The 27,656-nt window shown below is 41.3% G+C and overlaps 1 protein-coding gene across 6 annotated transcripts; it reads left to right on the top strand.

Annotated features, from left to right (window-relative positions):
* Positions 1–26,656, top strand: Mier3 (MIER family member 3). 6 transcript variants are annotated; one of them, XM_031359994.1, is made up of 13 exons: positions 1–259; positions 1,691–1,715; positions 4,555–4,700; positions 11,011–11,145; positions 12,262–12,382; positions 13,064–13,149; positions 13,533–13,608; positions 14,939–15,090; positions 16,907–16,988; positions 18,954–19,048; positions 22,281–22,408; positions 22,494–22,636; positions 22,723–24,040. In XM_031359994.1, the coding sequence occupies exons 3-13, from the start codon at positions 4,602–4,604 to the stop codon at positions 23,172–23,174; spliced, it is 1,569 nt and encodes a 522-aa protein (XP_031215854.1). In that variant the 5' UTR covers positions 1–259; positions 1,691–1,715; positions 4,555–4,601; the 3' UTR covers positions 23,175–24,040. The 6 variants fall into 6 exon arrangements, with proteins under 6 accessions (XP_031215854.1, XP_031215851.1, XP_031215852.1 ...); XM_031359991.1 differs by having other exon boundaries at positions 141–276; positions 22,723–26,656; XM_031359992.1 differs by having other exon boundaries at positions 141–276; positions 18,957–19,048; positions 22,723–26,656.
* Positions 26,657–27,656: the final 1,000 nt, after the last annotated feature.

Below are 27,656 nucleotides of genomic sequence, written 5' to 3' on the forward strand. Positions count from 1 at the left end.
AGAGAGCCGTGGGCGCGCGGGGCGGGCGGGCGGACGGGCGGGCGCGTGCAGGAGCGGCGGCCGCGGGAGCGCCGGACAGCGTGGGTGTGCGAGCGGGCCGGGGGCGTCGCGGGCCGGCCTGCCCTATAAGGGGCCGAGCCGCCTCTGCCTCCGGGCGGGTGCCTGGCGGGCCGCGGCGGCGGCAGCGGCGGCGGCGGCTGCGATTGGCTCAGGCGCCCCATCCGGGGACTGGGCTCGGCGCTGCTCGTTCGCCCTAAAGGTACCAATATGGCGGAGGTGAGCTGTGAAACCGGGCAGCGGCGGCCGTGCCGGAGCGGGAGCCGGGCGGCCCCCCGAAGCCCCGCAGCCGGCCGGAGACCCATGGCTCCTCCCGCGGGTCCTCGGAAGGCAGCGCGGCGGCGGCGGGGGGCGCGGGGCGGTGGCGAGGCGCGGCGGGGCTGCCGAAGGGGCGGGAGCGGGCGCGGGAGCGGTCTCCCTTCGGGACTAGGCCGCGGCGGCTCCGACCCCGGCCGGGCCGGGCGGCGGGGCCGGGCGGCGGAGGGCGGCGGCGGCGAGCCTCGGGCTGGGGTAGGCTCCGGGCCGTGGCCCGGGCGGCTGACGCGGGCCGCCGTTCGCTCGGCGCCTCCTCCCGGGATCGGGGTGGGTGGAGAGCGGCCGATCCTCGGTCGGCGGCTGGATTGCAGCGCGGAGAGCGGGCTGCGCCACTGCCCCGCCGGAGTGAGCCGGCCCGGCCCTCGGCTCTCCGGCCCGCCCGCCGCCCCTCCTGACCAGGGGCTCCGAGGCCAGCGGGAGCAGAGCGGGACTCTCGCCCCGAAGCCTTTGAGCTGCGGCGTCCCCGGGCGCAGAGAGACCGACCCACACCTCGATGCCCCGGCCGGCGGAGCGGCCCGAGAGTCTCTCTACCCGGGGCCGGACTTGGGGGTGGGGGCGCCGGGCGACCGGGGCTGCCGGGCTATCTCCCCTGGGACGGGGGAGCTGGGGGAGGGGGCGGCGTGATGGGAGCACCCGGGCTGGGCAGGAGCGAGCTGTGCTAGGGGCCGAGAGGGCGGGCTGGGGACCGACCGCTCACTCGGGGAGGAACCGGCTGGTCCCAGACTGAGTGGTCGCGGCTCCGACCTCTGTAGCTGGTGGGTGGGGGTGGGGAGGACGCTCCCGCTTTGGGTTGGGGACCCTGGAGTTGGGGCACCCGCGCCCCCGAAGGGCAGGCTGTGTGTGTCAGAGGGCGAGACCCTCTTGGGGGGACGGACAGGGGTTGCGTTTCGAGGAGTTGCTCTGGAGCCAGCGGAGAGCTGGGTGAGCTGCTGTAGAGGGGTTGGGTGGGGTGGTGGGGCAACTCCGGAGATGCCCGGGATGAAGGACTGATGCTGCGAGAACCGACCAGCTCTGGCTTCGGCTTCCCGAAGCCGTGTAACTTGTCGAGCTCCAAAGGTTGTCTTGGAGTTGCCCGTTTCAACTCCAGCCTTCGTCCCGAAGTCTGCGAGTTTGTACACTGGGGACTTGGGGAGGAAGGGGAGGCAGCCAAGAGGGGGCCCGAAAGGGGCCGGGAGCGACTGGAGCGAAGCTACGTCTTGCACTTTTTGGCAGCTGCCTGGGAGCGCTCGGCTCCGCCCCCTCTGCGCCCTGTTGCCTGCGCTGCCTCCTTTCCTTGCTGTCGGATTCAACCTCACAGTTTTCTTTTTCTCTCTCCCAGGCTTCCTTTGGAAGTTCGAGCCCAGGTTTGTTCAATTTCTTACCTCTTCCGGGGGGTGCCAGAGGGAAATAGGCTTAAAGGTTTGCTGCTAAGAGGATTCTGTAAACCCACAGAAATGTATCCTGCTATTTTTTTCATCATTTGGATCTTAAAGAGTTCCAGTGTAATTGCCTTGTTAGAGGAAGGAATAGTTTACTGTTCTCTGTGCACTTTGAAAAAAGTACCCCAGAAACCTTATTACAAAGTCTTGACATAACATTTTTTGTTTGCCTCTAAGCTGGAAATAATCCCAAATTAACTTCCTACAAGTTAACAGCTCGTTTTAGTTTTATTTATTGAAAAGAAATTGTCCCTTTAACTTGTCAGAACTTGGGACAACTTGGATTATTAGCTTTTAGCTTTCCATTTTTCCTTACAGTGACTCTCAAGAAATGTCTTATATTTAAACTGAAAATTGGGTTAGATAAAGCTACCTAAATAATAAAGGAAAAATGTCTGTCTTTCTGGTTTTGCACAGAGATGTATTAATTAATATGGTTATTGTATTTTGAGACCATCCTTAGTAAGCTAAATCAGAAAAGCTAGTACAGAAGTCAGAAAATACTTTGGCAATCCAATAAAAGGAGTCCACAGAATCTGCACAGGTGTACTTACATGGGAGGGGAGGTTGTAGTACCTCTCTGCTGTATCTCTCTCTCTTTACTCATCTGCTAAACTGTTTTAAGTTCTCAACCTTTTTCTATCTGCCTTGTCTCAACGGGTTCCAGAAAAGTGCCTCTGGAATTATCTACCCTCTTTATTCTACATGGAGGCAGTTAGAGTCACCCAGTATAATGGAGTATATTCTGTTTTTTCCTTTTCTGTATAGGGATTGCTAAGTGCTAAGCAAGTTCTCTGCTACTGTGGCATCCCCAGCTCCATCCAGACTGGAGATCAAGCCATTTGCCTTGCAGTCTTAGTTTTTGTCTTTAGGTAACTTTCAAAGACTGGTTAGGTATCTTTTAAGGTGGTAAAATTGATCAACACAAAGTAAACAATATGTGAGTTTTTAAAAATCATTGTCTATATATATCTTTACAAGTGTTTTTAAAATTTTTCCTAACTTTGAGACAAACAGCTCTTATGATACAAGTTCAGGGAAAGAATATTTATATACATGATTTGAACTATCACGTTGATATTTTTCCATTTTGCATCGTTATATGTAGAAGTTGCAATTTAAATACAAATCTAAAAGGCAATGTGGCTTTAGTATCTAAGCAGACACTTAGTTTTTAATGAATTAGTCAGAGAATTTTAGATCTGGAAGGGACTCAGATCATTGCCTTTAGCCCTGTGTATTTTACAAATGAAAAACTAGACCTAGAAATGTTGAATGGCCTGCCTCAAGTCTCAAGTCACGGATGAAGCCAGGAGTAGATATGTTCAGGGTCTTCTGTTTCATCCTTGACACTGGCATTCCACCGATGTTTCTCAGCAAAGAAAATTTTATAAAAGTGGTATTCTGGTTTTGAGCTAGTGAGTAAATATTTGATACTAATTATTTTTACCTCTAAAGAAATAACAAAACCTCCTTGCAAATAAAGTCTTATGGTAGTGGAAATTTGAATTTGTGCGAATGGGAGTGTGTGAATGAGAATGCTTATAATTCTCTGAACTCAGAAACATGGAATTGTAGTTGGAGCCTCTCCACCATGAGAACATTTTGGCCTAGTTCACTGTTTTCGTAGTGATCTCACGTGGTGCTTAAATGTTTGAAAATTTAAAAATAGCAATAGCTTTCTTAAAAATAGAGCAAATTGTTGAATATTCTTCCATATACCTGGCCACACCCCCAGATCTCAGAATTACTCTTTCTAAGCTTTGAGCCTCACTGGTCCAATTGTATTCAATACTAGCGCAAAACAGATGGAGAGAATCCTGCTTCTCAAATACTTGTTTCATTCTCTTGGAACAGAAGATCTTATTTATTTACTTATTTATTTTTGTAACTTGTTGATTGCATATTAAGAAATAATATGGTGTTATAATCAACTCTGTATCAACAATAGCAACTTGCAGTGGGATGTCTTCCAAAACCTGCAGATATGATTTTTTATGTTACCTTCCCATAGTCCTAAGACTTATTTGTAAAGCAATCTAGAATATGGATATGCACTTTAATGTCTGATTAATTCTGAGGAATTTGAAATGCTGTTAAGATCTGGATAAAATGATTCTATGCTTTTAAAAAACTAAATTGTTTTTTATATAGCTGCTTCATAGAAAGATGTATTTATCTTAAAAGCCAATTTTCTATTGAATTTTGTGCCATTGTTTAGGGTTAGAGTTAATGTAAAATATATGTTTGACTCATTTTCTGGCAGTCTCCCATTCCTGGAACTTTTGCTGTTTGGTCATTTGGCTTGTTTTTTGGCTGTACTAGGAACTGAACCCAGGAGCCCATGTATTCTAGACAGGCATTATGCCACATTGCTGTGTGCCCAGATCTTGCTATTTTAAGGAAATGATAACTAATAAGAAGTTTTGATTTTTTTTTTTTCTCTTCAGAACATGCCATTGAAATATTGTTACTATTACAGGTTTTCTTTTCCATGGTCTGAGTGCCTATACAGTATACATCCTGTACCTTGTTCTTGCCATGGTCTGGGTGCCTATAAGTGTTTGCGAATACTCTACCTTGTTCTTTGCTGGTTTAGATATCTTTTTCAAGACCATATAGTTTTACAGCCCATAAAGTGTATAGTAAATTCATTTAATAAAATTCACATATAAAGATCAAGCAACTGGAGGACCAGCACACATTTTATCTTCTGTAAATGGTCTTGGGGGTGTGTAAAGTGACTCAGTGCGTTTCCTTCCAGTTGGGTCTTTGTCTTCTGAGGATCACGATTTTGACCCCACTGCTGAGATGATGGTCCATGACTATGATGATGAAAGAACTCTAGAGGAAGAGGAATTGATGGATGGCGGGAAAAACTTCAGCTCTGAAATTGAGGACTTAGAAAAGGTAAAGGCTAACTGTAATATTAGAACACACAGACTTTGGTAAAGACATTTTATTTATTGTAAGTTCTTCTGGAGCCTTTCTGAACTATTTTATGCACCTTTATTTTTTAAACCTAACCTAATATTACAGATTTCCTCATTATTTTGAGAGTAGTCTAGTCAGAACATTTTCATTATTTATCACTTAGCATTATTTTTTAGCTTATCCCAGAACAGTGAGGGTCAGACTTGAGCTTAACTTAGTCCTGTAGTAGAGTAGGGAAAAATCTTTTCCTTCAGGAGAAACTTATATTGGTAGGATGCTGTTAAGAGACTGAACAAATTTTACTGTACTTTCAAATGTAAATTGGTAATATCCCGTTTGCACCCTCTAGCCATCTTTTCAAAACTTGCTGGATTGAGTGCCCTTCACAACTTAAGTCCAAAGTCATATAAATTCAAATGAACTGCATTTTAAGCCTTCTCTTGCACTAGGACTATAGCAGAAGTCTTGCAGAGGGTCACCTTGGAAAGCTGTAGGATTCCACTGTCTGTAAGTGAACCCCATTTGAAAATCTCTGACCGCCTCACAGAAACAAAAGCCTTCAGGAATAATAAATAGCAAATATCAGTTCTTGGAGTTCCCACCACTCTTGTGCTTCTGGGTTTTTTTAGAGTGCAAACATACGGTCTCTTCAGTCTGGGTGAAGCAGGGCTGTGTACCGTACCCATTGCTTCCTGATACTGTACGGGGAACCGTCTTCAGGGCCTAGACTCAGGCTGCTGCTCCAGGATACCTGAAGTTTTTGAAGCACCTTCATTCATGTGATTAATTAATCCATGGTAATTATAATTAGGTTTATCTATTTTAAAAAGACAGGTGATGGCTCCTGCCTGCCTATATTCCTAGCATATAGGAGGTAGATGCAGGGTGATCATGAGTTCAAGGCTAGCCTGAGCTACATAGGGAGCTCTAATCCAACCTAAAAGTATGTAGTCCTTCTCTTTCTACGCATCTCCTGATAATTACATTTTTGTTTCTTGACAACCCACCTCTGAATTTGTACATTTAGAAAATTTATGCTTTTGTAGCCTTTTAACATGTATCAGTCTCTAGATGGTTCTGCTGCTTTGCAGAATACAATGATCTTTAAAGTTTTCTGAAGACTCAAGCTGTTTGCCATTCAGAAGCTAGTTTTTTCCTAGCATGCAGTGGACAGGAGACAGGAGTTCCTGCTACATCCTCTGAATAATGGTTCTTTTCTTCAATAAAATGTAGCCGTCTCTATTTACTGCTATTTAATGAAACACAAAAATGAGTAAAAGAAACAGAAAGGGTAAAACTTGCAGAAATTTTATTTTGACTGTTTTCATGTAATATAAGATAATACATTGATCTTTGTTATTGAAACTACCATTTAGGCATTGGTATATTCCAATAGTTTTAGGGATAGGATGTTAATGTTCATTTTCAAAAATTAGAAGTTTTTATTTTTGTACTAGAGTGACTATGAATATAATTTAGTGCTTACAAATTTTTGGCTATCATGCTTATCATGTGGCATTTTCCACATCATATAAGAATAGAGATAAGAGATGCAAAATTAGCTTTTCTTCTGTGGCTCTTAGATTGTGTGGCTAGAATTTAGTTATTTTAGTTATAGCAAAGTAAGGCTTTATCGTAAGCTTCATAAATTTTTTTTTTCATAGAACTGCTTTTCGAATTTTAATTTAGTAGTTCTAGATTTAGATGTAGCTCTTAAGATTGTTATTAAATTTTCTAAAAACTTAGAAGTTTAAATAAAAAAACTTTAAATCATCCTTTACACTAGGTTTTGTGGAAAGATTAAAAGTTATAGATTTAAAGATTCTATATGTATTGTTTTTGCAGAGTCTTAGGAATAATGTATTAGGTACTGAATTTGATCTGCATCATAGTCATAATTTACCTGCCAGGCAACGCATGATGCATGCCAGAAGAGTATTAACTTATTTCCCTGTTACTGACTGAAATGTTCCACTGGTTAAGAAATAATACAGATGAACATGTGGCTGGTAGTAGTATATATCCTAATTTCTAACATGATCACAGATTAAAATAATGGTATTTTCCTTTTTTACAGACAGAGAAATGGAGTTGTAAGGGGCTAGGTGGTTTACCCAAGGTGATGATCAGCACTCAGCATGCCCTGTGACTCTTACATACTCTACTTTCCTCATACATACTCTTCCCATTTTAAAGCAGTTCATTGGTAAAACATGGCTGCACTTACCTGTGTCCTTAAAATTAAATAAATTCAACCAAAGGCCCAACAAGAGGGGAAAAAGATCTGTCTAGCATGATTGGATGGAATTTGTCAGCTGAGCTAGCCATTGCAGATGACCTTGAGCCTTGGTAACTCAGTTTTGAGGGGAAAAGTGTGAAAACACTAGGTTCTAATAGGAAATTCGTTTGCAAAATGCTTCAGAAACTGGATTCTCTTTAACCAGTATCAAATCCAATGCTTTCTGAACAGTAGTCTTCAATATCAACCCCACTAGGAAGGCTGTCTGCCATCTTTGACCTTAGTAAGGTCTCTGTGATCCTGCATCTTTGTTTAACAATGGTGTTTTTATGAAGAACCAAGAACCTCTTGCCTCTTTCCCACGTCTGATTTTTCTATTTTCAGCCTGTCCTGTCCTAGAAGTGTATGCCTCATCTCACACGAGTTCATATATACCCCTTTTGCCCTCAGTTTATTCTACTTACCGACCATTTGAGATAGACCCGTCTCACATCTGGGCTCAGTCTCTCTAGTGCTGAGATTATATTCTCTTAAAAAGAAGTTGTCAGGATTCTTGTCAAGTATGTCTCCCATTTGGATGAACTTACCTCTTGACCTGGTATTGCTCTTGGTCACTCTCCTTTTTAGTCAAGTGTCAGACATCTCTGTGCTTCTCCCTCCAGTCAACCCTTAGTTTGGCCTCTTCCAGCTCATTGTAAGATCACCAATGATCCTGGTTGCCAGATGGTAAGAATTCTTGCTTGCCTTTTTTCACTTGTTTCTCCATGCTGTTTGACCGCAGTGAACACCCTCAGCTTCTCAGCATCCTGCTTTCTTGGGTCTACCGTACTCACCTGCCTCCATCTCTCTTAGTTGTAGGCTCTAAATTCACTCTGATTCTGCCCTTGTCTTCCCCTCATTTTACCCATCCATGGGCTCTCCCTCAGGTTTCGTGGCGCTTCCTTATCATGGTGCTTGAGTTAGCTGGCTACTCAGGCTGGAAGTTCTTACTGTTTAGACTCACATCTCTTTCATTCCTGCTATCAAATAACTTAAACTATTTTCCTCTCTTACATGTTACATATGAAATTCTCTTCCTTCAGATTCTTATTCTCCTTGGTCTAGAATAAAGATCCCATTTTAAGATTTATAACTCTGCCCCATTCCCTATAAGCTCCTGTATCTTGGAGTAAAGCACAGACCCTTTTCTCTCTGCCCTTTTTGTAGGTGAGCTCATCAGCTCCTATGGCTTTAAATATCATCTAGATGCTAATGAATGCCAGATTTATATCTTTAGCCTAGCCTGATTCTCTGAGCTCCAGGCTCCTGGCCAACTTGACTTTTCTTCTTGGATGCCTTATTCTCAAAACTTGTGTCCTCTGTAAGAATCTTGAATATAATTCCTTTTTTAAAAAAAAAATCTTCTTCCTCCCCTTGTCTTTCGTCAAAGTACCCACCCTTTTGCTCAAAGAGAGATCTTTATCACTATTGATGTCTCTCCAAACCCCACAACTTTCTATGGAAATACTTTCCAGTCTTTCAAGAACAAATATGTCCTGTTCCTCCTTTTGAAAATCTTGTTTATTATGTTTCTGTGTTTGTACTCACGCTCATCATGCTTGTGGACAGTGTGCAGGAGTCTGTTCTTCTGTCCTGTGGGTTTCAGTTTGAACTCAGGCTTGGCAGCAGTGCCTTTGTCCACTAGCCCTCCTGTTCTATTCTCCAATGGCTCCCTGGTTCTTTGGGATGCAGTCCAGACTCCTTTCCTTGTCATGAAGCCCTTTTGATCTGTCCTTGCTACTCTGGCCATTCTCTGAATCACTTCTCATTCATCTCCCTGAGCCACAGCCACCAGCTTCAGGCATATCTTTTCCTTTGGAGTGCTAGCCATTGGACTATGTCCCATGCTTTGAGTCTCAGCCACACGCTTTGGTGTCTTTTCTCTGTTATCCAGTGAAAATGGGCCCCAGCCTTACTCTTTACCTTAGGGTTCTTTGTGTTTTATTTGCATTACATAGCTTGCAAGTCTATATTAGAGTATTGTTGGTTCCTCTAATCTAAGGCTAAGCTGTAAAAAGGCAAAAAGCAGCCTGTGTTTTATACCAGCAACTAACTAATGCAGTGGTCTCAACACATGGTCACTTTTACTGATGGTAGAACACATCCTGAGACACACAGCTTTATCTGTTCATCCCTACTTGGTACTGTTTTTCCTGGGTCAGGACCTTTCTCTGGGTACACAGCATTAGGGGATCTGTTTTAGAGTTGGGCATCACAGCCGTTGTTGTATGGCAGCTAGCCTGTCTGATTCTCTCAGTAGCACTGAATTCCTTCAGAGAAAGGATTTTCTGTAATTTTCTATATCCCTGTCCAATAACTCTCAACTAGAGTCAGTGATATGATAGACCATCAGGACATGAGGAACAACAGCAGTCTTCACACTATGGAGGAGGGTCACTGAAGTCCTAGAGAAACGATGCTACAGACAGGTGGCTGGCAAGGTGGCAACAGGGCAGCAGGATAAGAGCCAAGAGCCAAAGAGGATGCTTTTGGAGGGAGACCGAGCTGATGCTCATTCCCTTCCGAGTTCTCCAGGTTCAGCAAAGAGTGGGCCATGGTGGTTCTTCCTTGGCATGAGTAATGTCCTGGCTGACTTAATATTTGTAAGTTAGCATTGTGTCATACAGTTTAGTCTAAGCTCTGTCTGTGGTGAAGCCCAGTGCTATACCTAAGTTCTGTATCTATAGAACAAAAGCCAAAGTTCAGGGACCTTCAGCCTAAGTTCCTTGAGGGCCTGGTGGATATCCAGCATCCTGTAGGCACTATCTGTGCTTAGCACACTTTATGGTCACTCGAGGACACTTCACATGCTTCATGTTAATATCTCTGTACAGTGTACTGTATGACAAGAGGTGTTTGTCTTGAAGGGAACTAAACCAAGCTTTAGAAAGAAATCTCTTGGGGCTAGAGAGGTGGCTCAGCTGTTAAGAGCATTGACTGCTCTTCCGAAGGTCCTGAGTTCAAATCCCAGCAACCACGTGGTGACTCAGAACCACCCGTGATGAAATCTGACACCCTCTTCTGGTGTGTCTGAAGACAGCTACGGTGTACTTACATATAATAGTAAATAAACCTTTGGGCCAGAGGGAGCAGAGGTCCCGAGTTCAATTCCCAGCAACCACATGATGGCTCACAACCATCTGTATAGCTACAGTGTACTGATGATACACATAAAATAAAAAATCTCTTAATTGACATAGGCAAACATCTTAAAATATGGGAGTTATCAAGTTTACTTTGCAGTTATTTGAGTGATGGTTTAAGTGGTTCTATGCACTGTAGTTAAAGCAAATCTGCATTAGAAGTCCATGATCAGCTTGGGAAACAGTTTAGGGGTCACTGTTAAGCATGGCGTAGGTACCCAGGATATAGTGCTGAGGCCAAAGCATGCAGGTTATCAAAGCAGTGTTGTCAGGAGACTTGATGCTGGTATGCAAACTCAGAATTAAGAACTAAGAATATAGCTGGGGCGGTGGTGGTGCATGCCTTTAATCCCAGCACTTGGGAGGCAGAGGCAAGTGGATTTCTGAGTTTGAGGCCAGCCTGGTCTACAGAGTGAGTTCCAAGACAGCCAAGGCTATACAGAGAAACCCTGTCTCAAAAAAACAAAAACAACAACAAAAAAAAAAGAACTAAGAACATAAAATGACAGTTGGGGTTTAGACATTACTACATAAATATATAAATATAAAGTAAATATACCAATGTTTATACAGGAACTCTGTTATTTAACTGAGCAAACAAGCTAAAATGATGTGAAGTTGTCTGGTCACTTGATTGGTTTATTGGAACTATTTGCTTTTGTTAATATACCAATTAAGCACTGGGCTTAGTACTATTTTACACAGCAATACACAAAAAAGCCATAATAAAGCTTGGCTGTGGTTGAATCTGGCCTGTCGATACTATGCTATAGTAGCAATGCTCTACCATAAACTTTAGAGCATTGAAGTTACCCACAGTTCAGATTATGGCCTCACTGAGTCTGTGTCTGCCCTGCTCACATAGGAAGGAAATATGCCTCTAGAAGACTTACTGGCATTCTACGGCTATGAATCCACGATTCCAACGGTTGCAAATTCCAGTGCAAACAGCTCCCCAAGTGAACTTGCAGACGAATTACCAGATATGACTCTAGACAAAGTAAGTACAGGGTCACAGTCATTGCCTGATAGAAAGTTCTTCTGCTGATAGCTTTTTCTAATTCTGAAATATAAACTTTCTGTTACTTTGACTGCTTTAAACATCTTTGGCTTTGATCCTATTGCTTTAAAAGTGGTAGTAGCTGTTCCACTCTTGCTCAGTATTTCTCTGTTGAGACATTGTAGCTAGGGGATTTTTCTTTAACTGGAGTTGGTCTGAAGACATCTGTTAACAAATCTCCCAGAGCCAGCACACCAAATTGGCTCAGACCAGTTCTGCTTCTGGGTCCTGGGAGTGACAGTGGTCACAGCAGCTGAGGCCATGATGACGTGTCTCACACACTGCTTGTAGGGAGGCCCACTCCTTGTTGAGGAGAATCCCACAGCCATGCCTCTAGTTGGGATTCTGAGAGGCTTGCTTTGCCTGTTAGGCCTTAGGCAGGAAGAGAAATCCACATCTTGGAACCTTTTTCTTATGAACTTTCTTCAGTAATCTTTCAACCTCGTGTGCCTGCTGTGCCACTTTCATACAAGTCCATACCTGCTTTGTTTTAAGCAGTATCACCAGTCACTTAATTGGACTGGAGATAATTCTAAATTTTTAAGAATTGTTGGAAAAAGTGTGTATAATTGCTAACCACTGAGTAGTTCTATTTTTATTGTGGTTTTATTGTTTTTGAATTTCTGTCTCACTGTTTTGCTCAGACTTGACTTGAACTCCTGAGGTCATGAAATTCCCCTGCCTCCGCCTCCTAAACTGCTCCAGTAGACACACACTGTTGTGCTATGCTACAATATACTGTTTTTATTATAAAATTAACGAAAATTGGTCTGGACCTTCCAGTAAATTCTTTGCATGCTCATAAAGCGGCAAGTTGTCTAAGTGTGCAATTACAATTTTTATTCCTATTTGATAAGTCATTAAAAATTTAAAACAATATATTATGTAATTAAATATTAAATGTTATTAGTATTTACACACAAAGTAAATTAGAGAAGTTCAAACTTTTCAGAACTAAGGCGCAAATTGGTTCTTAATTATTGAGTGTTATAAAAACAAAAAGGCATCTCCACTAACTGAGCTCTTCCTAACTTGACTGCTTCCTGACTCTTCTAGGAAGAAATAGCGAAAGACCTGTTGTCCGGCGATGATGAGGAAACCCAGTCTTCTGCAGATGATCTGACACCATCTGTGACTTCTCATGAAACTTCTGAATTCTTCCCCCGGCCTTTACGATGTAAGAATGCTAGTGTCTGCACCGATGCTCAAGCTTCAGGCCAGTGCTGACACGCTCAGTAGTGAGAAACAGTCCTGAGTGCTTTACATACTTAAACAGTGATAATCTGGATAGGATGGAGTGAACCCATACACTCACTTAGATCCCATCCTTGCTGTGGTAACACATCTTACTTAGTTCAGCCACAGGATAGTTCTTGGTTCAGCTTAGCTGTTTTGAGAATCTACCAGGGCTCAAAAAATTTTTATTTTTAGTGATTTATTAAATTTTTTCCTTTTAGTTCTTGGTGATTAAAGTATATTAGTAATATTAAAAGGGCTTTAGGCTGAAACAAATGCAGCCTTGTTTATCTCGTTCCTAATGTGGTTGATGTTTCCAGGTGCAATGCCTGTATATGTGCAGGGATAGCTTTGGGCCCAGCTGTCTATGTGCTAGTCCTGGGTCAGTCCCATGAGGACAAACGCCCGTGCTGCACTTGATGGGAGTTTCTAGTGGTGGCTTGGTGACAAGGGGAATACACACTGAGTATTAGCGCTCTCGGTGTTTGTCCTTGTGACAGATGCCAGTTGTGAAGACAGTGCAGACGGGCTTAGAGAATCTTTATTCATTCAGTAAGTTTTTACAGTATATAAATGGCATTCTCTTAGGTGCTTAAAAACTTTGTGCAATTTCTTCTTTAAGCAAACACTACATGTGATGGAGACAAGGAATCAGAGATTGAGGATGTTGAAACGGACAGTGGTAACTCACCTGAAGATTTGAGAAGGGTAAGCCACCTGTCACTGTGTAATCTAATAGAGCATTTGGACTAATGCCTCTAAAGACACTGGGAGCTGGAGAGAGATGGCTCAGGGTTTAGGAGCATGTACCAATCCTGCAGACAATGTGGGTACAGTGCCCAGCACCATGTTGGATGGTTCACGCCTATGACTCCTGCTCCAAGAAACCATCACTGTCTTCTAGGCTTGCACCTATACTCTGTGCACACATTGCCCCCAGCCCACACATTTAAATAGATATAAAAAAATGAAAACCTCTCAAGCAACTTGTGATAGTTTTAGTGTTGCATAAGGTTTATTTTGATATGTAACAACGGATTTGGGATTGTTTGTTTTTATAATGTTGGTTTTACTTCTCAATTTTTCTGTAGGAAATAATGATTGGTCTAGAATATCAGGCAGAAATTCCCCCTTATCTTGGCAAGTACAGTGGTGACGACGAGAAAGGTAAGGTCAAATTATCTTCCTACTCAGGGTGTTTTCTTAAAAGTCTGATTATATACGAGCCTAGATGGTATAGAGATTGATCCAGAGGAGCGTCCAGAGTCCACATACTTAGTCCTGTCTGGAAAAAATATACCAGAAGTAATCTTGAAGCTAGGCCTGGTGGGCCTCCTTCTGATCTTAGCATTGGGAGCCAGTGGCAGGGAGATCTTAGATTTCAGGGCTACTTAAAGTGGGGGGCTACAAGAGTGAGACTCCGGGGCTTAAGAAGCTGTGAGTGTTAACAATCATCATCTGTGGAAAGAAACTCTGAGAGCAGAAAGAAACCAGGAGGAATTCTTTGTCCTGTTGCTGGCAGAGCAGGAAGTTGAGTGTACCCTGCTGCTGTTCTATGCCACTGTTGCCTCCTCACTTGTACCTCAGCTGTATTGGGTCCTGAGAGTTCTGAAAGCATGAGGAATTGGGGTTATGAATGTAGGTGTGCCCACTTCAGTGATCTTGAGACTCCAGTAGAGACTTCACTATTTCCATGAGTGCTGGGTTTTTGTCCAAATGAATTGGTGCGTCCCTAGACAGCCACCAGGCCTACCCCTTCTCTTTTCCTCCATATTACATTACTCTCCCATTTAAAAGCCCGAGGACTGGTTATGGTTACCTGGGGCCATTAGCTTTGGCAGGTACTAGCAACACTATTGTCCTAAATTGCTTTCTAACTAAGCAAGAGCTTATGCCAGAGGAAGCAGGAAGAGCTGATGGTCTCCAGTGTCCCAGTGGTCCTTATTCCATCACATGCCACACACAGTCCAGGCTTGACATAGGCCTTAGGTCCTTTGGCCTTCTGCTATTTCTTCCATCCTGCAGATTTAGTTAAACTGGTTCTAGAAACTATTCAAAAAAGACAATCGGGACATAGTTCAAAACATAAGCATTTTAGTCCTGCTACCAATAAGTTATAAGGTATTAAACATGCTTGAAGAGTGGATTATACTTCAAACAGTGGGGTAAAATGCTTGGGTCCTCTCTGTTAGTTACCCTTGTGCAAAGTGATGCTTTGATAAGGTGGTGGAGCACATTAATAAATCAAGCCTTGTATTAGTGACAGTGCATTAAGAGCTCCATTATTTTAAGAGATTGTGCAAAGTCTTGATTAATATGCTTCTTCCTTCCTAAATAAAAATGTAGTCAAGTTAAAACAGTTGTTTCCTTCTATTCCAGCCAAACACTGTTCTTAGTCCAACATTCATACCACTGCTCAGTTACTTATCCCATCAGGAAGCTCTGTTCAGTAATGCCTTCATTATTTGTGATATATTAATGAGATCTTCTTTCTCAGCTTATGAAAATGAAGACCAGCTACTGTGGTGTCCTGATGTGGTTTTGGAGAGCAAAGTCAAGGAGTACCTTATTGAGACCTCATTAAGAACTGGAAATGAGAAGGTCCTAGACAGAGTCTCTTCAGGCACACACACCAGGGATAATGAACAGGCAAGCTTGCTCTTGATAACTTTGCTGATTTAAAGAGTTGAAATGTAACTAGCTTATCTTTTTCTCAGAGGGGTTTTTGTGTGTTGGGGTTATGAGGGGTGTGTGTGGAGGCCAGAGGTTGACCTTGGTGTCTTGATTACTCTCCATTTTTTGAAACAGGATCTCAAGAATACTGCTGGCACTTGGTTTAACATTCTTGCTGCAGGGCAGTGTTCATCTGTTTATAACTAATATTATCTCTCACTAGAAATTTATTCTGCTTTGTCAGGTCCTTTTACAATAGTTGTAAATTTAAGAATTTTGGGAGATATTATAATTATGTCATTTTTATTCCCTTTTCAAACCTCCTCATGCCTCATTCCTTCTTCCCCATCTTCTATGCCTGTGCATGCGTACACACACACACACACACACCCTGCTCCGTCTGTATGTTACTGGAATGCATGTGTTCAGAGTTGACCATTTGATATTGGATAACCCGTTGGTGGCTCTTCTCTTTAGCTCTCAGCCTTCCTTAGTAGTCTATAGCGACTTTCTAGAAGACACAATATCACAGCAAATTCTCTGATCCTTTGGTTCTTAAGACTCTTGCCCCCTCATCTATAGTGATCCCTGAGCCTTAGGTACAGTTGCGTTATAGCTGTGTCAATTGGGACTGGGTACCACAACACTGCATTTTGATTGGAGTGGTTTTCTGTATTGATTGCTGTATGTTGCAAAGAAAAGTTTCCTTCGGGTAAGGACTACACGACTCTGGGAGTAAGAATAGATATTTATAATCCCCACTGTGTTCTGAACAGTTGTTCTTAGCATTGGTGTCTTTAGCACACTTGTCTCATGCTGAGCTGGCCTCAATCTTTCTGGAGACTTGCTTTGGAAATCTTGCTACTGACCTTTTAGTTGAATTCTGTCTGCTGCCATTTCTTACATTAGCATCCCAAACATTGAACATCAAGAAGTTGATTGACATAAGCAGAACCTGTCATGGTTACAGAGAAAGCAGAAGCTCTGAGAAAGCTGACAGTGCCCTCACGGGCCTGCTGCTCTCTTCCCTGTCTTACACAGAGGGAGGAGAGAGCAGTAAGAGACGGATACCATGCTGATATCCCCACTACCAAAAGTATCTAAGTGGGGGATTTGGGCAGCCATGGTAGTGAGTGCCTCTAATAATTTGTTTAGGGTTAGCCTTGTTTAAAATGCAAAGCTATCCTGGCTTCTATCAGACTCTGTTTTAGTAAACCCTAAAAAAAATTAAAGAACTTTCCCAGGTGAGAAGACCCAGAAAAATAAAAGTCAATATGATGATAGTGGATGATTTCTGGGTAAGAATGAACAGATTGCTCTTGCAAGGTGACTTCAGCACCCACATAAACAAAAGAGGGGTATGGTGGTGGTGAACAATCTGAAATCAGTGTCTGGCCCACACAGGTGCTTCTGTGTACACTTTTCACACATATGTAATACACAGACACTCACATACAGGAATGAACAAATGCGTGAGGTCCTAGAATCAGCTTTCAGGGTGGTTCTGTAGATTAAATGCCTAGACAAGCATGCTCATTTGTCATGACAGAGTCTCAGAGTCTCTACATAACCCTGGTTGTCTTAGACCTCACTATAGACAGCAGACTGGCCTGGAATTCATTGAGATCCACCTGCTGGGATTAAAGGCGTATGCCACCATACCTGGCTTGTAGTGAGATTTGAAAGCATTTTAGTATTATTTGTCAAGACTCTTAAAAGATACTTGTTTCTTAAAATGCTCTTAGATATGAACTGTTAGCAGTTTTTATTGTTTTTTTTCTCTCCCTCTTAGGCATTATATGAACTTCTCAAGTGTAACCACAATATAAAGGAAGCAATTGAAAGGTACTGCTGTAATGGGAAGGCATCTCAAGGTGAGAAGCAGTGAAGAGATGATGAGGGTGTTCATCAGGGTAGCTGGTGGTATGCTGTCTAGGACAGAGCAGACAGTAACCTTTTGTTTTTGTCATAGCACTTCCTTTTGTCCTGTTAGTGGTACCCTTCCCTTACGCTAACCCCTAACCTGCTTTCTTGTAGAAGTAGTTACAGAACAAAGCAGACCCCACCAATGACAATAGAGCCAGAGTAATTAAAAACTTTATGGTTTGACTGAAAAATGTTGGATATTTTGGTTTTATTTAAGTCGGAAAATAAAACAGAGATTTAGGATTATTGGGGAAGAAAAGAGGGCTGGCGAGATGGCTCAGCAGATAAAGACACTTGACTGCCAAGCCTGAGAACCTAAGTTCACATGTAATGGAAGGAGAGGAACAGCTCCTGCAAAATTGTCAGACCTCTACACACCTGACACACAAGCACACCACAGATAATGAGAGAAAGGAAAAGACGTACAGTGTATTCCATGAAGTTTATTGAAGGAAGTGTAGGTTTAGTGATCATGTAATACTCTGTTGATCAGTGTTAAGGAGCATGGCTGCTACTTAAATATTTTCATTTTTGTATAAATGGATATCATGTGCTCTAGCCGCCATTAAGTATATGTAGAATGAAAATAGTACTTAGTGACATTATATAAATGGCATGGAAAATGTAAAAGCTGGAAATAGTATACTTACATTTGTAGGTTGAGATAATATCTTGAGATACTTCCCTTGTAGAAGACACTTCTTTGAAAGGATTATTTTAAGCTGTCAAAACTTTGAGTCTTTAGATCCGATTTTCCTGAATTGAAAATATTCACTTTTTTTGTCTACTGCTTTAAATGGCTTTGAGGATCTGGTCCCCAGTATCAATGAGTGAGGAAATTCAGAAATAAAAGAGGTCTAACTAAACTAACTAATCCCTAAGCCTGAGCTATAACCTTGTGAAGGCTTTCTCACCCTAACTAGAGTTTTCATTTAATCAACATTAGCGTCTGCTGGAAAATGTATGGGATTTAGTATTTTGAGAGCACAGATTAATTCTCTTTATATTTCCCCAGCATTCACATACTGACTTTAAATAAATATGGATGGATTATTCTTAAAGAACTTACTTTTTATGTTAAACCAAAAATAGAACCTTTCTTTTTATTCCAGAAAGATAGTCATTTTTTCTTAAAAATGTGGTTGTTGGGACTGGGGCAACAGCTTAGTTGGTAAAGAGCCAGTGCTAATCTCCAGAATGCATGTGAAAAGCTGTGCCAGTGTACACTGGCAATGTTAGAGATGAAAGGCAGGCACATGCTGCTTCTTGGGTCTCACTTGCCAGTGAGCCTAGCCTAGTGAGCTAACCCTAGGTTAGGGAGAAAACCCATCTCAATAAAACAGGGTAGACATGTCCTGAGGACACATCCATTATTTGAATCTTCATACATGCATGTACATGGAACTGTACACATTCACACGCAGACACACACACACACACACACACACACACACACACACACGTTTAAAATTAGAAAAACGTGTATTCTAAGACATTAAATCCTTGTTCAACAGTGCAGAGAACAAAAAGTATGGTTTTTTATTTTCTTGTGTTTTAAGATTTACTATTTCAATTATGTAGATGTATATATGTCTGTCTGTGTTTGTGTATACACAAGCAGTGGTGCCATAGAGGCTAGAAGAGGGGGGAAGCCAGTTACAGGCTGTGGTGAACTGCTTGATATAGGCGGTAGGAATGGAACTCAGGCCCCCTAGAACAGTACACACTTAACTACTAAGCCCCTCTCCATTCAGCCTGTGTTTTTATATTCTAAATGGCAGTAAGTGTGTGTGTGTGTTGATAATGTATCTGAAACAACCTGCACTCTTTGTGAGTGTGTGAGAGAAGTGAGTCTGAAGGGAAATCCACGATACAGAGTCCAGAGGTCTTACGTTCTTCTTTCTCTTCTGTAGAAGGAATGACAGCATGGACAGAAGAGGAGTGCCGAAGCTTTGAACATGCACTAATGCTTTATGGAAAAGATTTTCATCTCATTCAGAAAGATAAGGTGAGCTAATGGAAAGATTGCTCACTAGTTAAAATGGTTACAACCAATGCTTTATGCTATTTAAATAGCATAAATGAATGAGCAATTTGTTAAGGTTCCCTGCTAATAAATAGCATTTTTTAAATTTTTTTCATAAATAGCTTTTTTAATAGCATGATTATTATGTGATTAAAATGCCACAGCCTGTTCACAGGGTGATAGTATTCATTTCACACAAGATTTCAGTATATTCCTCAGGAAGTCTACTTCTAGAAGCTGTTCTGATATTTGTAGTCTCTCATATTTTTATTATTTAAAACTACAGTTGATAAAAACAAGGAGGGAGTGACAGACTGACTGATTCAGAACAAGCATCTAAGAATCTGCCCTAATCGCTCTTGCAGTGCAGGTGGGCAGGCGGGCAGCAGCAGGAAGTCCCACTCATTGCTAGTGTGGCTGCAGAATGGTAGTGTCTGATACTCTGATCATTTTACCAAATGAATTAGCAGTCCTGCTCTGTGTATTTATTTACTTCATTCAAGCAGAACTTGTGTAAAAATATTCAGAGCAGACTCAGTTAGCTTTATTGCAGCTAGAGCTTGGAACCAGCATCTCCTTAGAGATCATTCCATAACCTGGTGACAGTCTAGACAACAAGATGTCACTTAGTATTAAAAACGACAAAGCTAGCAAATAGCAGAAGACATGGGGAATAGCTGACAGTAGGAAAGTCAAAACTGCAGAGGCTGGGTAGGAAGAAAGGAGAGGGCTTACAGAAGAGTGTTACTATACAGGGGTCCATGTGTATACTACACTATATAGTCATACTGTACATGAATCCAATGGCAACTCTAGACTGTGGGTAACTGATAGACACAGCAGTGCAGACTGACCACATTCAGCAAGTATCCCATTCTAGCCTGGGACACTGTCAGGGAAGCTGTGCACATGTGTGAGCAGCAAGTATTCCGGAAGTCCACACTCTAGCTCAGTGTTGGCATGCACCCAGTACTACTCTTACAGACTTAAAGATACAAGGTCTAGATGTGTTCATCTGGTTTTAGTTTCTTTTTTGTTTGTTCTAGCTCTCTTTATTTAAAAGACTATCCTTCCTCCATTGAATTACTTGACTCCTTGGTCAAAGAAAGATCAGTTAGTTGTTTAACAGGGCTCCTTTAATAATGTGTTTGCCTTTTTACCTGAGCACCCTTGTATCAGATTCTCTTTGCTCTCCCTGTCCCTGTTCCTATCCCTGTTACTGTCTGTCTCCCTTTTCTTTGAGACAGGGTCTCACTATATAGCCCTGGCTAGCCTGGAATTCACTATGTGGACGATGCTGACTTCAAACTCTCCTGAGTGCTGGGATTAAAGCCATGTGCCCCTTACCCTATTCACACTGTTGGTTGTACAGTGCTAAAAGTGATGTAGTCTTAGCCGGGAGGTGGTGGCGCATGCCTTTAATCCCAGCACTTGGGAGGCAGAGGCTGGCGGATTTCTGAGTTCGAGGCCAGCCTGGTCTACAGAATGAGTTCCAGGACAGCCAGGGCTACACAGAAAAACCCTGTTACGTAGTCTTGTTCCTTTGCCTTTGTGTTCCATATAGAGTCAGCTAATCAGTGCCCACAGAGTAACCTGCTGGAGTTTTATTGGGATTATATTGAATCTTTAGTCTTCTTATCCAGGAACATGGACTATACATCTATTAATTTCTTCATTAAGTGTTTAATATAATTTTACTCAGATCTAGTTGAGAAGGTACTGATGTATGAATTATTTTCAGTTTTAATTTCAGCTCATTTGTACATAGGGAAGTAATAGGTGTTTCTAAATTACTGGTTTTATCCCTATATTTATATATGTATATATAGTTACTTAAAGCTAATGTCTCACTTATGTAGTCTAGACTGGCCTGGCCCACTGTAACCCAGGCAGGCCTCACACTTACTGATCTTCCTACTTCAGCCTTCCCAGTCCTCAGATTATAGGTGCAAACTACTATGCTTGGTTAATCTTAATGGTTTAATCCTCAATCCTGAAACCTTGCTAAAATTGCTTGTTGGTATTTTTACCTTTTTTGGTATTGATGATTGAACCTGGTAGTGTTTCACATGTTGCTCATCCCAGCTCTCTGCATTTTGAGACAGGGTCTCACTAAGTTGCCTGGACTGATCCTGAACTTACTTTGAAGGCAGGCCGTGAGTGTATGCTCCTGTTTCTTGAGCCATTGCGTAACTGGATTCCAGCTTGCCATTTTATTTTCTGTTTTGTTGGTTCTCTGGGGTCTTTGCACAGCTTCTGCCACTTCTGAGGCATGATGGTTCTTCCTTTCCATTCTGTGTGCCTTTTCTTGTCTCTGCATTACCTATTCCTTCATTACTATATTGGAAATGTCATGCTTTTTGTTTGTTAAAAACAACAATAGTCTATTTTCTGAATTGTAAGTTGAAGCTTTCAGTGTGAATAGATGAAATATATTCAAAGATGTCTGGGTTGTTATCCCAAACATCAGTTTACAGTGACTCATGAAATTTAATCTTAATCCACTTGTTCCATAAACAGTTATGTCCCTCCACTTACCATATGCTATTTTAGGCACTAGAGATATACATCAGTGGATAAGACAGAAAAGGTCTGTGGCTCCAGGAAGCTTATATTCTAGTTAGTGGTATTTATTGAAAGTTATACTGCATTTCATGGTTTCTCCATTAGTGACTTTAGGTTATAGCTTACTCTGGAATCAGGCTAGAGAATAAAGATGAAGAAGTCTATACAGTCAGACACTTACTTATGGCTGTTAAATGTTTTGGAGGACTGTAGCTTGGGTATGGAGCGAACTGTTTGACTTTTATAAGTTACTTGTTAAGCCCATTGGAGCTGAGAGAGCCAAACATGTGGAGCAGAAAGTCCTGTGCATCTGGTTAGTGAATGGTCTTGTGCTGCAGAGCCAGAGGGTGCTGGATCTCTAAATAGGAAAACCATTCGTGGACCTATCTTTGGATGTTGGTTAATCCCAACAGCTGTCAGTTACAATTGTTTTGAGGACTTTTTTAGTAAACATACAGCATTGTTTGTGGATATGCATTTTGTTTTTAGCAACTTTGTGCTTTTGAAACCTCATTATTACATGTAGAGACGTGTCACTGATAGACATAATTTTATAATTATGCAAGAAAAATCTTATGAATTTAAATGTGTTTGTGGTCTTGCTAAAAATGGTGTTGGGAGCATCAGTTTGTCTGCCTTTCTTCACCAGGTGAGATCTAGAACTGTTGCTGAGTGTGTAGCCTTCTACTACATGTGGAAGAAATCGGAACGCTATGATTACTTTGCTCAACAGACAAAATTTGGAAAGAAACGCTATAACCATCACCCTGGCGTTACGTAAGTATAGTGGGTTTGACTTGAGTGGCTGCTAGGTTTAATTGTGATGGATGGACAATTAAGATCATTGGTGTATATTCTTCAGGGACTATATGGATCGTCTTGTAGATGAAACAGAATCTCTGGGTGGTACGGTCAGTTCTTCAGCCTTAACTTCTAACCGGCCTGAGCCCATTCCTGATCAGCCGCTGAACATTCTCAGCTCCTTCACTGCCAGTGACTTGACAGGTAAGATGAGATGGTGTGCACAGCCTGGTGCAGGCTGCATCCTCTGCTACACAGCAGTGACCACTCACTTTCCATTTCTTTTCTAGCTTTGACCAACAGTGTAGCAACTGTCTGTAACCCCACAGATGTGAACTGTCTGGATGATAGCTTTCCCCCACTGGGAAACACGCCTCGTGGACAAGTCAATCATGTGCCTGTCGTAACGGAAGAGTTACTCACCCTGCCCAGCAATGGTGAAAGTGATTGTTTTAATTTATTTGAGACTGGATTTTATCACTCAGAGTTAAACCCCATGTGCAGCGAAGAATCGGAAAGACCAGCAAAGAGATTGAAAATGGGCATAGCTGTCCCTGAATCCTTTATGAATGAGGTTTCTGTAAATAACCTGGGTGTAGACTTTGAAAATCATACACATCACATCACCAGTGCCAAAATGGCTGTCTCTGTGGCTGACTTTGGCAGTTTGTCTGCCAATGAGACAAACGGATTCATCAGTGCCCACACTCTGCATCAGCACGCTGCCCTTCATTCAGAGTGACGTGAATGCGAAGCCCAGAGACAATGGGTGTGCAGTACCAGTAAACTTGAGGGGAGCTATCAGGTTTGCATAGTCTTTCACTGGAAGTTTGAACCTTTTTCACTATGACATCAGTGATGTCAGTATGTATAGAACTATATCTTGATTTATCAAGAGTATTTTTCATTTTTCAATCCATAAATGTGGAAATGAACTATGATCAGCAGAGTTGGGAACTAAGATTGAACTCTGTGGTGCAGCTTTAAGCTCTGCTTCTCTTCCTCATCCCTTAATACCTCTTCTACGTCCTCCTCCTTTTCTGTTCCCGTTGCCCTCACCCCAGATTTAAAACCTGTAGACAGAGGCCACCAGCTCAAACCAGCACAGATGTTCTGAACTGATGTGTGGCTTCTTTTCATGTCAGCTCCTTTTGCCGTAATGGATGCAGTGGGATCAATGTTTACAGGTACCAACCCCGGTCCCTGCTCAATGTAGCATTTTTTTGTTTCGTTTTGTTTTATTTTTTCTATTAATAAAAGCAGGGGTAGGTTTCTTTAAACTGCACAAACATGCAAGGATTTTTTAAATGGAAACTTCTCTCATGTTATTCAACTAGAGCACTTCAGTTTACAAAACAGCAAGACCATCTGTCTGGAAGCCAGCACGAGGAACTGTGTGCAAATGATGAAGACCCTGGCTTGGATCCTGTTTCAATATTCTAGACCAGGGCTACCTTACACAGAATTGGTCATTTTACTGCCGGGAGACTTCTGTGTAAAAAAATTTTTTTATTTTTTCACTAAAAATCTGGCATTTGAAGATGTGGTTTTCATATGGGGTTTTGTCCACCATTGTCAAGATTGTAATATTAAAAATCATACTGGTCACTGGTAATTTAGTTTATTCCGAGGCAAATTGACTTGCAGAGGCACAGTCTACAGAGCCCAGGAAGTTGCCACAGTGGTTTACATTTTGGGACACTTGTTAAGTTTGGAGCACTGCAGTTCAAAGTGTTAATAGACTTCTAGATGGTATACATAATGCAGAACCTTGAAGAATATTTAAGCTACTTTGTTTAGCTCAAGTAGTTGGAAAGAAAAATGTGAAGTTTCTGTCTGAAATAGAATGGTACATTACCACTTTTAAGTTTTAAAAAGTGACAGGTGTTCACATACATCTCAGACATGATTTTACTTTTACTCCAAACATGAATAAGAAGCCATTGTCATAGCTTTGACCATTTTTGCTTTACTAGATATGCTCCTTTTAAGTTTTAAGGTGAATCAAACTATACAATACAGTATTAGGATATATTAAGCTTTGCTTTTATAGTACAGTTAAAACAATTACTTTTTGCACCGTCTTAATTAAATATTTTTTTTTTATTTTACTAGTTGTGTTGCTTTGCAAAAACCTTAAAAGCATTTGCCTGTGTTGCTGTTCAGTGTAAGTCGCTTCAAGGTCGTGCTGAAGAGTAGGTAGGAGGTAGTGGTCTTAGTGATTGAAAGGGAGGGTATTTATTATACAAACTGTGAACTGCAATGACATCCTTGGTTTTGGATGATGTGTATTGTTTTTCTTTGCAGCATTTTAATGAAGATTGCTTTGAAGTGTTTACGCAGTAGCACATTTAACTATAAAATTTAGTTTAGCACAGAGGACAAAGGGTAGTTAAATTAATAACTTAAAATCAATCTTTAACTTATACATCTAAAATTTAGTATTCCTGTATGCACACAGTAAATAATGGGTAGCCTGGGCTCCATGTTGCTTTCTAATATTCTCCAAGTGGTTAGCTTCTTATTGCTGTGATGTGCTAATCTCTGAACCTTATTTCTGTCGCTCCCTTCAGTATACTTTCTTTAACGTAGGAGCATACTGGGCATATTCTTGCATTGTTATAACTATATTTTTCACTCTGGGTTTACAGTGGCTGGTCTGTATAAATAATTTACACAAAGATGACTGAATGCTAATACCAGTTGCACTTAAATGAAAATAATGCCCATTCTCATTAGCTGATGCAGTTTATCTATGCATTGCTGGGGTCTTGATACAAGATGGAAACAGTGTTTCTTATCTAGAGTTTTGATTATCAGCAAGTTGAATGGACACTTTAGTTATTTAAATAGATTTTTTGACCAAAATCCAGAAAAATGATATGAGAGAAATAAATTCCAGCTAGTTAACCGATTTTTAAATGCTAACCGGATTTTAGCCTCTTAGAGAGTGCTACCTAGCTGGTAACGTTTACTTTTAATTCCTTGTTAAAATGAGGCAATAATTTGCAAGATTTTTGTATATATGTGTACAGTAAATTCTTCATATCTTTTTAGACCTAATTCAATATTTTCTGACTGCTCCTGTCATGTATGATACATTTTTGTGCATGCCTGATGTGACATTCATAAATTGTACCACTATGACTTTATCCATGTAAAATAGCTATTTATTGAATTTTCTTCCAACAGCTGGACTTATTTTTTTTTTGTCTCCATTTTAAACATCTTAACAGAGAATTTGTTACTGTTTATTAAAAGAATTGAGTTTGAAAGCATAAAAAATCTGATTTACAGTTGTATGAAGAAAAACAATGCCTTTATTATCACGTGTTAAGCACAATTCTTATAGCAAACTGTGATAAATTCTTTGTTTCTTTCATTTGCCGCAATATTTTCATATGAACAAACCAAAAATCCATGGTGAGCAGTGGCAGTGTCGGCTGGCCCATCCTGTGTGTACAGGGAACTAGAGGATGTGGACATTGACAAGTGTAACCTGGTGCTGTGACTGGAGCAATACTTTACTTTTGTCAGTTGTGCTTTGCCGTGCTATGCCGGCCTTTTAAATGTTTAGTTTTCCTCTTGTCATGGTCAACTGCTGAATTTACTTGAAGGATGTAGAATACTATTTAAAAAAAAAAAAGAAAACCTAAAGTCTGTACAATTAGGTCAAAGAATTGTGCAATCGTTTCCTTTTTAATTTTTAAAATTGAAGGTCACAAATATTTGAGATCAGACCTAATAGAGTAGTAGTACTATTTAATTTAACCAAAGTCTAGTAAGTACTTCAACTTTGAATGTAAACTAACAAACCCAACCACCAAGGAGATTGTTCGCCCAGAGTTTCAAAGCACATTGTCTACGAATGGAAATTGAAATAATTTATAAAATATTGACATTACTATGTTTTTTAAAAAGTTCCTAATTTTTTCACTAAAAGGAGGGAAACTATTAGTTTTATTGTTAAATATGGTAGATATTAATATTCCTCTTAGATGACCAGTGATTGCAATTGTCCCAGTTTGACTAAGTACCCTGTGAGTATGAGAGAAACTAGTGACAATCAGAACAAGTTTTAGTATCCAATGTTCAAGAGGAAGTTGCTATTGTTGCATTGATTTTAATATTTGTACATAAACACTGATTTTTTGAGCATTATTTTGTATTTGTTGTACTTTAATACCTGGTGTACAGTTCCAGAAATAAAAATCTGGAAATCTGTTTTTCCTGGTTCGTGTGACTATTTACCAAAAAGTTTAAAATCAGTCTTAAGCTATATCAGATGTAGATAGTCAGCTTGAGAGGCATAATAATTTTCCTAAATCCCTCTACTAGGTTTTGATCTATAATCATTCTAACAATTCCCAAAGATCCCCATTTAGTTTAGGAGGCAGTTACTGAATTATCTGTTCCAAACAGTCCTCCGTAACTGTCTTTTGGGAAGGCAGAGAACCGGAATATGATTAGACATCAGGACTTAGCAGGCTGGTATCTGTGATCAATTTCTCTTTTATTTATAATTTTCACAATCCCATTGCCTCTAGTCATTCCTTTCCCAAGCCTTGATCTTAGTTAGATCTCCTAGCTGGAGATCTTAGTTTAAATCCCAGCATTCTAGGTCCCCATTTTAATACCCAAACTGTACACGATAGCCAGAGATTTAAGCAAGATAAAACGAGTAAAAACATTTATCCTTTTGCTCTCCTTGCTTGTCTAGAACATCCCTCCATTCCCAAACACCACAGTGCCTTCCTGTGACATGTCTGAGCACAAACACAGGAGTCTGACCAGTACTCCACAGCCTGATGTGAGAGCCTTGCTACACTTCAGGCTTTGAGGGAGGGGAGAAGTGTGGGAACAGAAATGTCTCTGGTGACTTCTAGTGACTAAATTACAGCCTGAAGGACCTTCGTGTCCATTCCTAGTTGCACTATAACATAACTGAGTCTTGGGGTTGTAGAGAAAATGGGGTGTAAACTAGGACTATCAGGTGGGAAAGGAGGTAAGGGTTTAATCAGTCAGGCCTCAGTGAGTGGACAAGCCCCTAGGCAATCTGGGGAGAGGGGGTCTGCAGACGAGGGACCTGAAACCATAGCTAGATCACCCATGGGAAGGAATTCTAGATATGGATGTGTCAATTACTCACTCTTGGCCGGGGTTGATGACACACACCTTTAATCCCAGCACCTGGGAGGCTAAGGCAGAAGGAATTTGAGGCCAG

This window comes from Mastomys coucha, unplaced genomic scaffold, assembly GCF_008632895.1.
Source record: "Mastomys coucha isolate ucsf_1 unplaced genomic scaffold, UCSF_Mcou_1 pScaffold8, whole genome shotgun sequence".
Taxonomy (NCBI): Eukaryota; Metazoa; Chordata; class Mammalia; order Rodentia; family Muridae; genus Mastomys; species Mastomys coucha.

Bases quoted from the DNA above. Each gene is read 5' to 3' on its own strand.
- Mier3 (XM_031359989.1), top strand. From the start codon at position 361: ATGGCTCCTCCCGCGGGTCCTCGGAAGGCAGCGCGGCGGCGGCGGGGG. The intron at 1,716-4,554 runs GTTTGTTCAATT...GTTTCCTTCCAG, and splicing joins CTTTGGAAGTTCGAGCCCAG to TTGGGTCTTTGTCTTCTGAG. The intron at 22,409-22,493 runs GTAAGTATAGTG...TATATTCTTCAG, and splicing joins AACCATCACCCTGGCGTTAC to GGACTATATGGATCGTCTTG.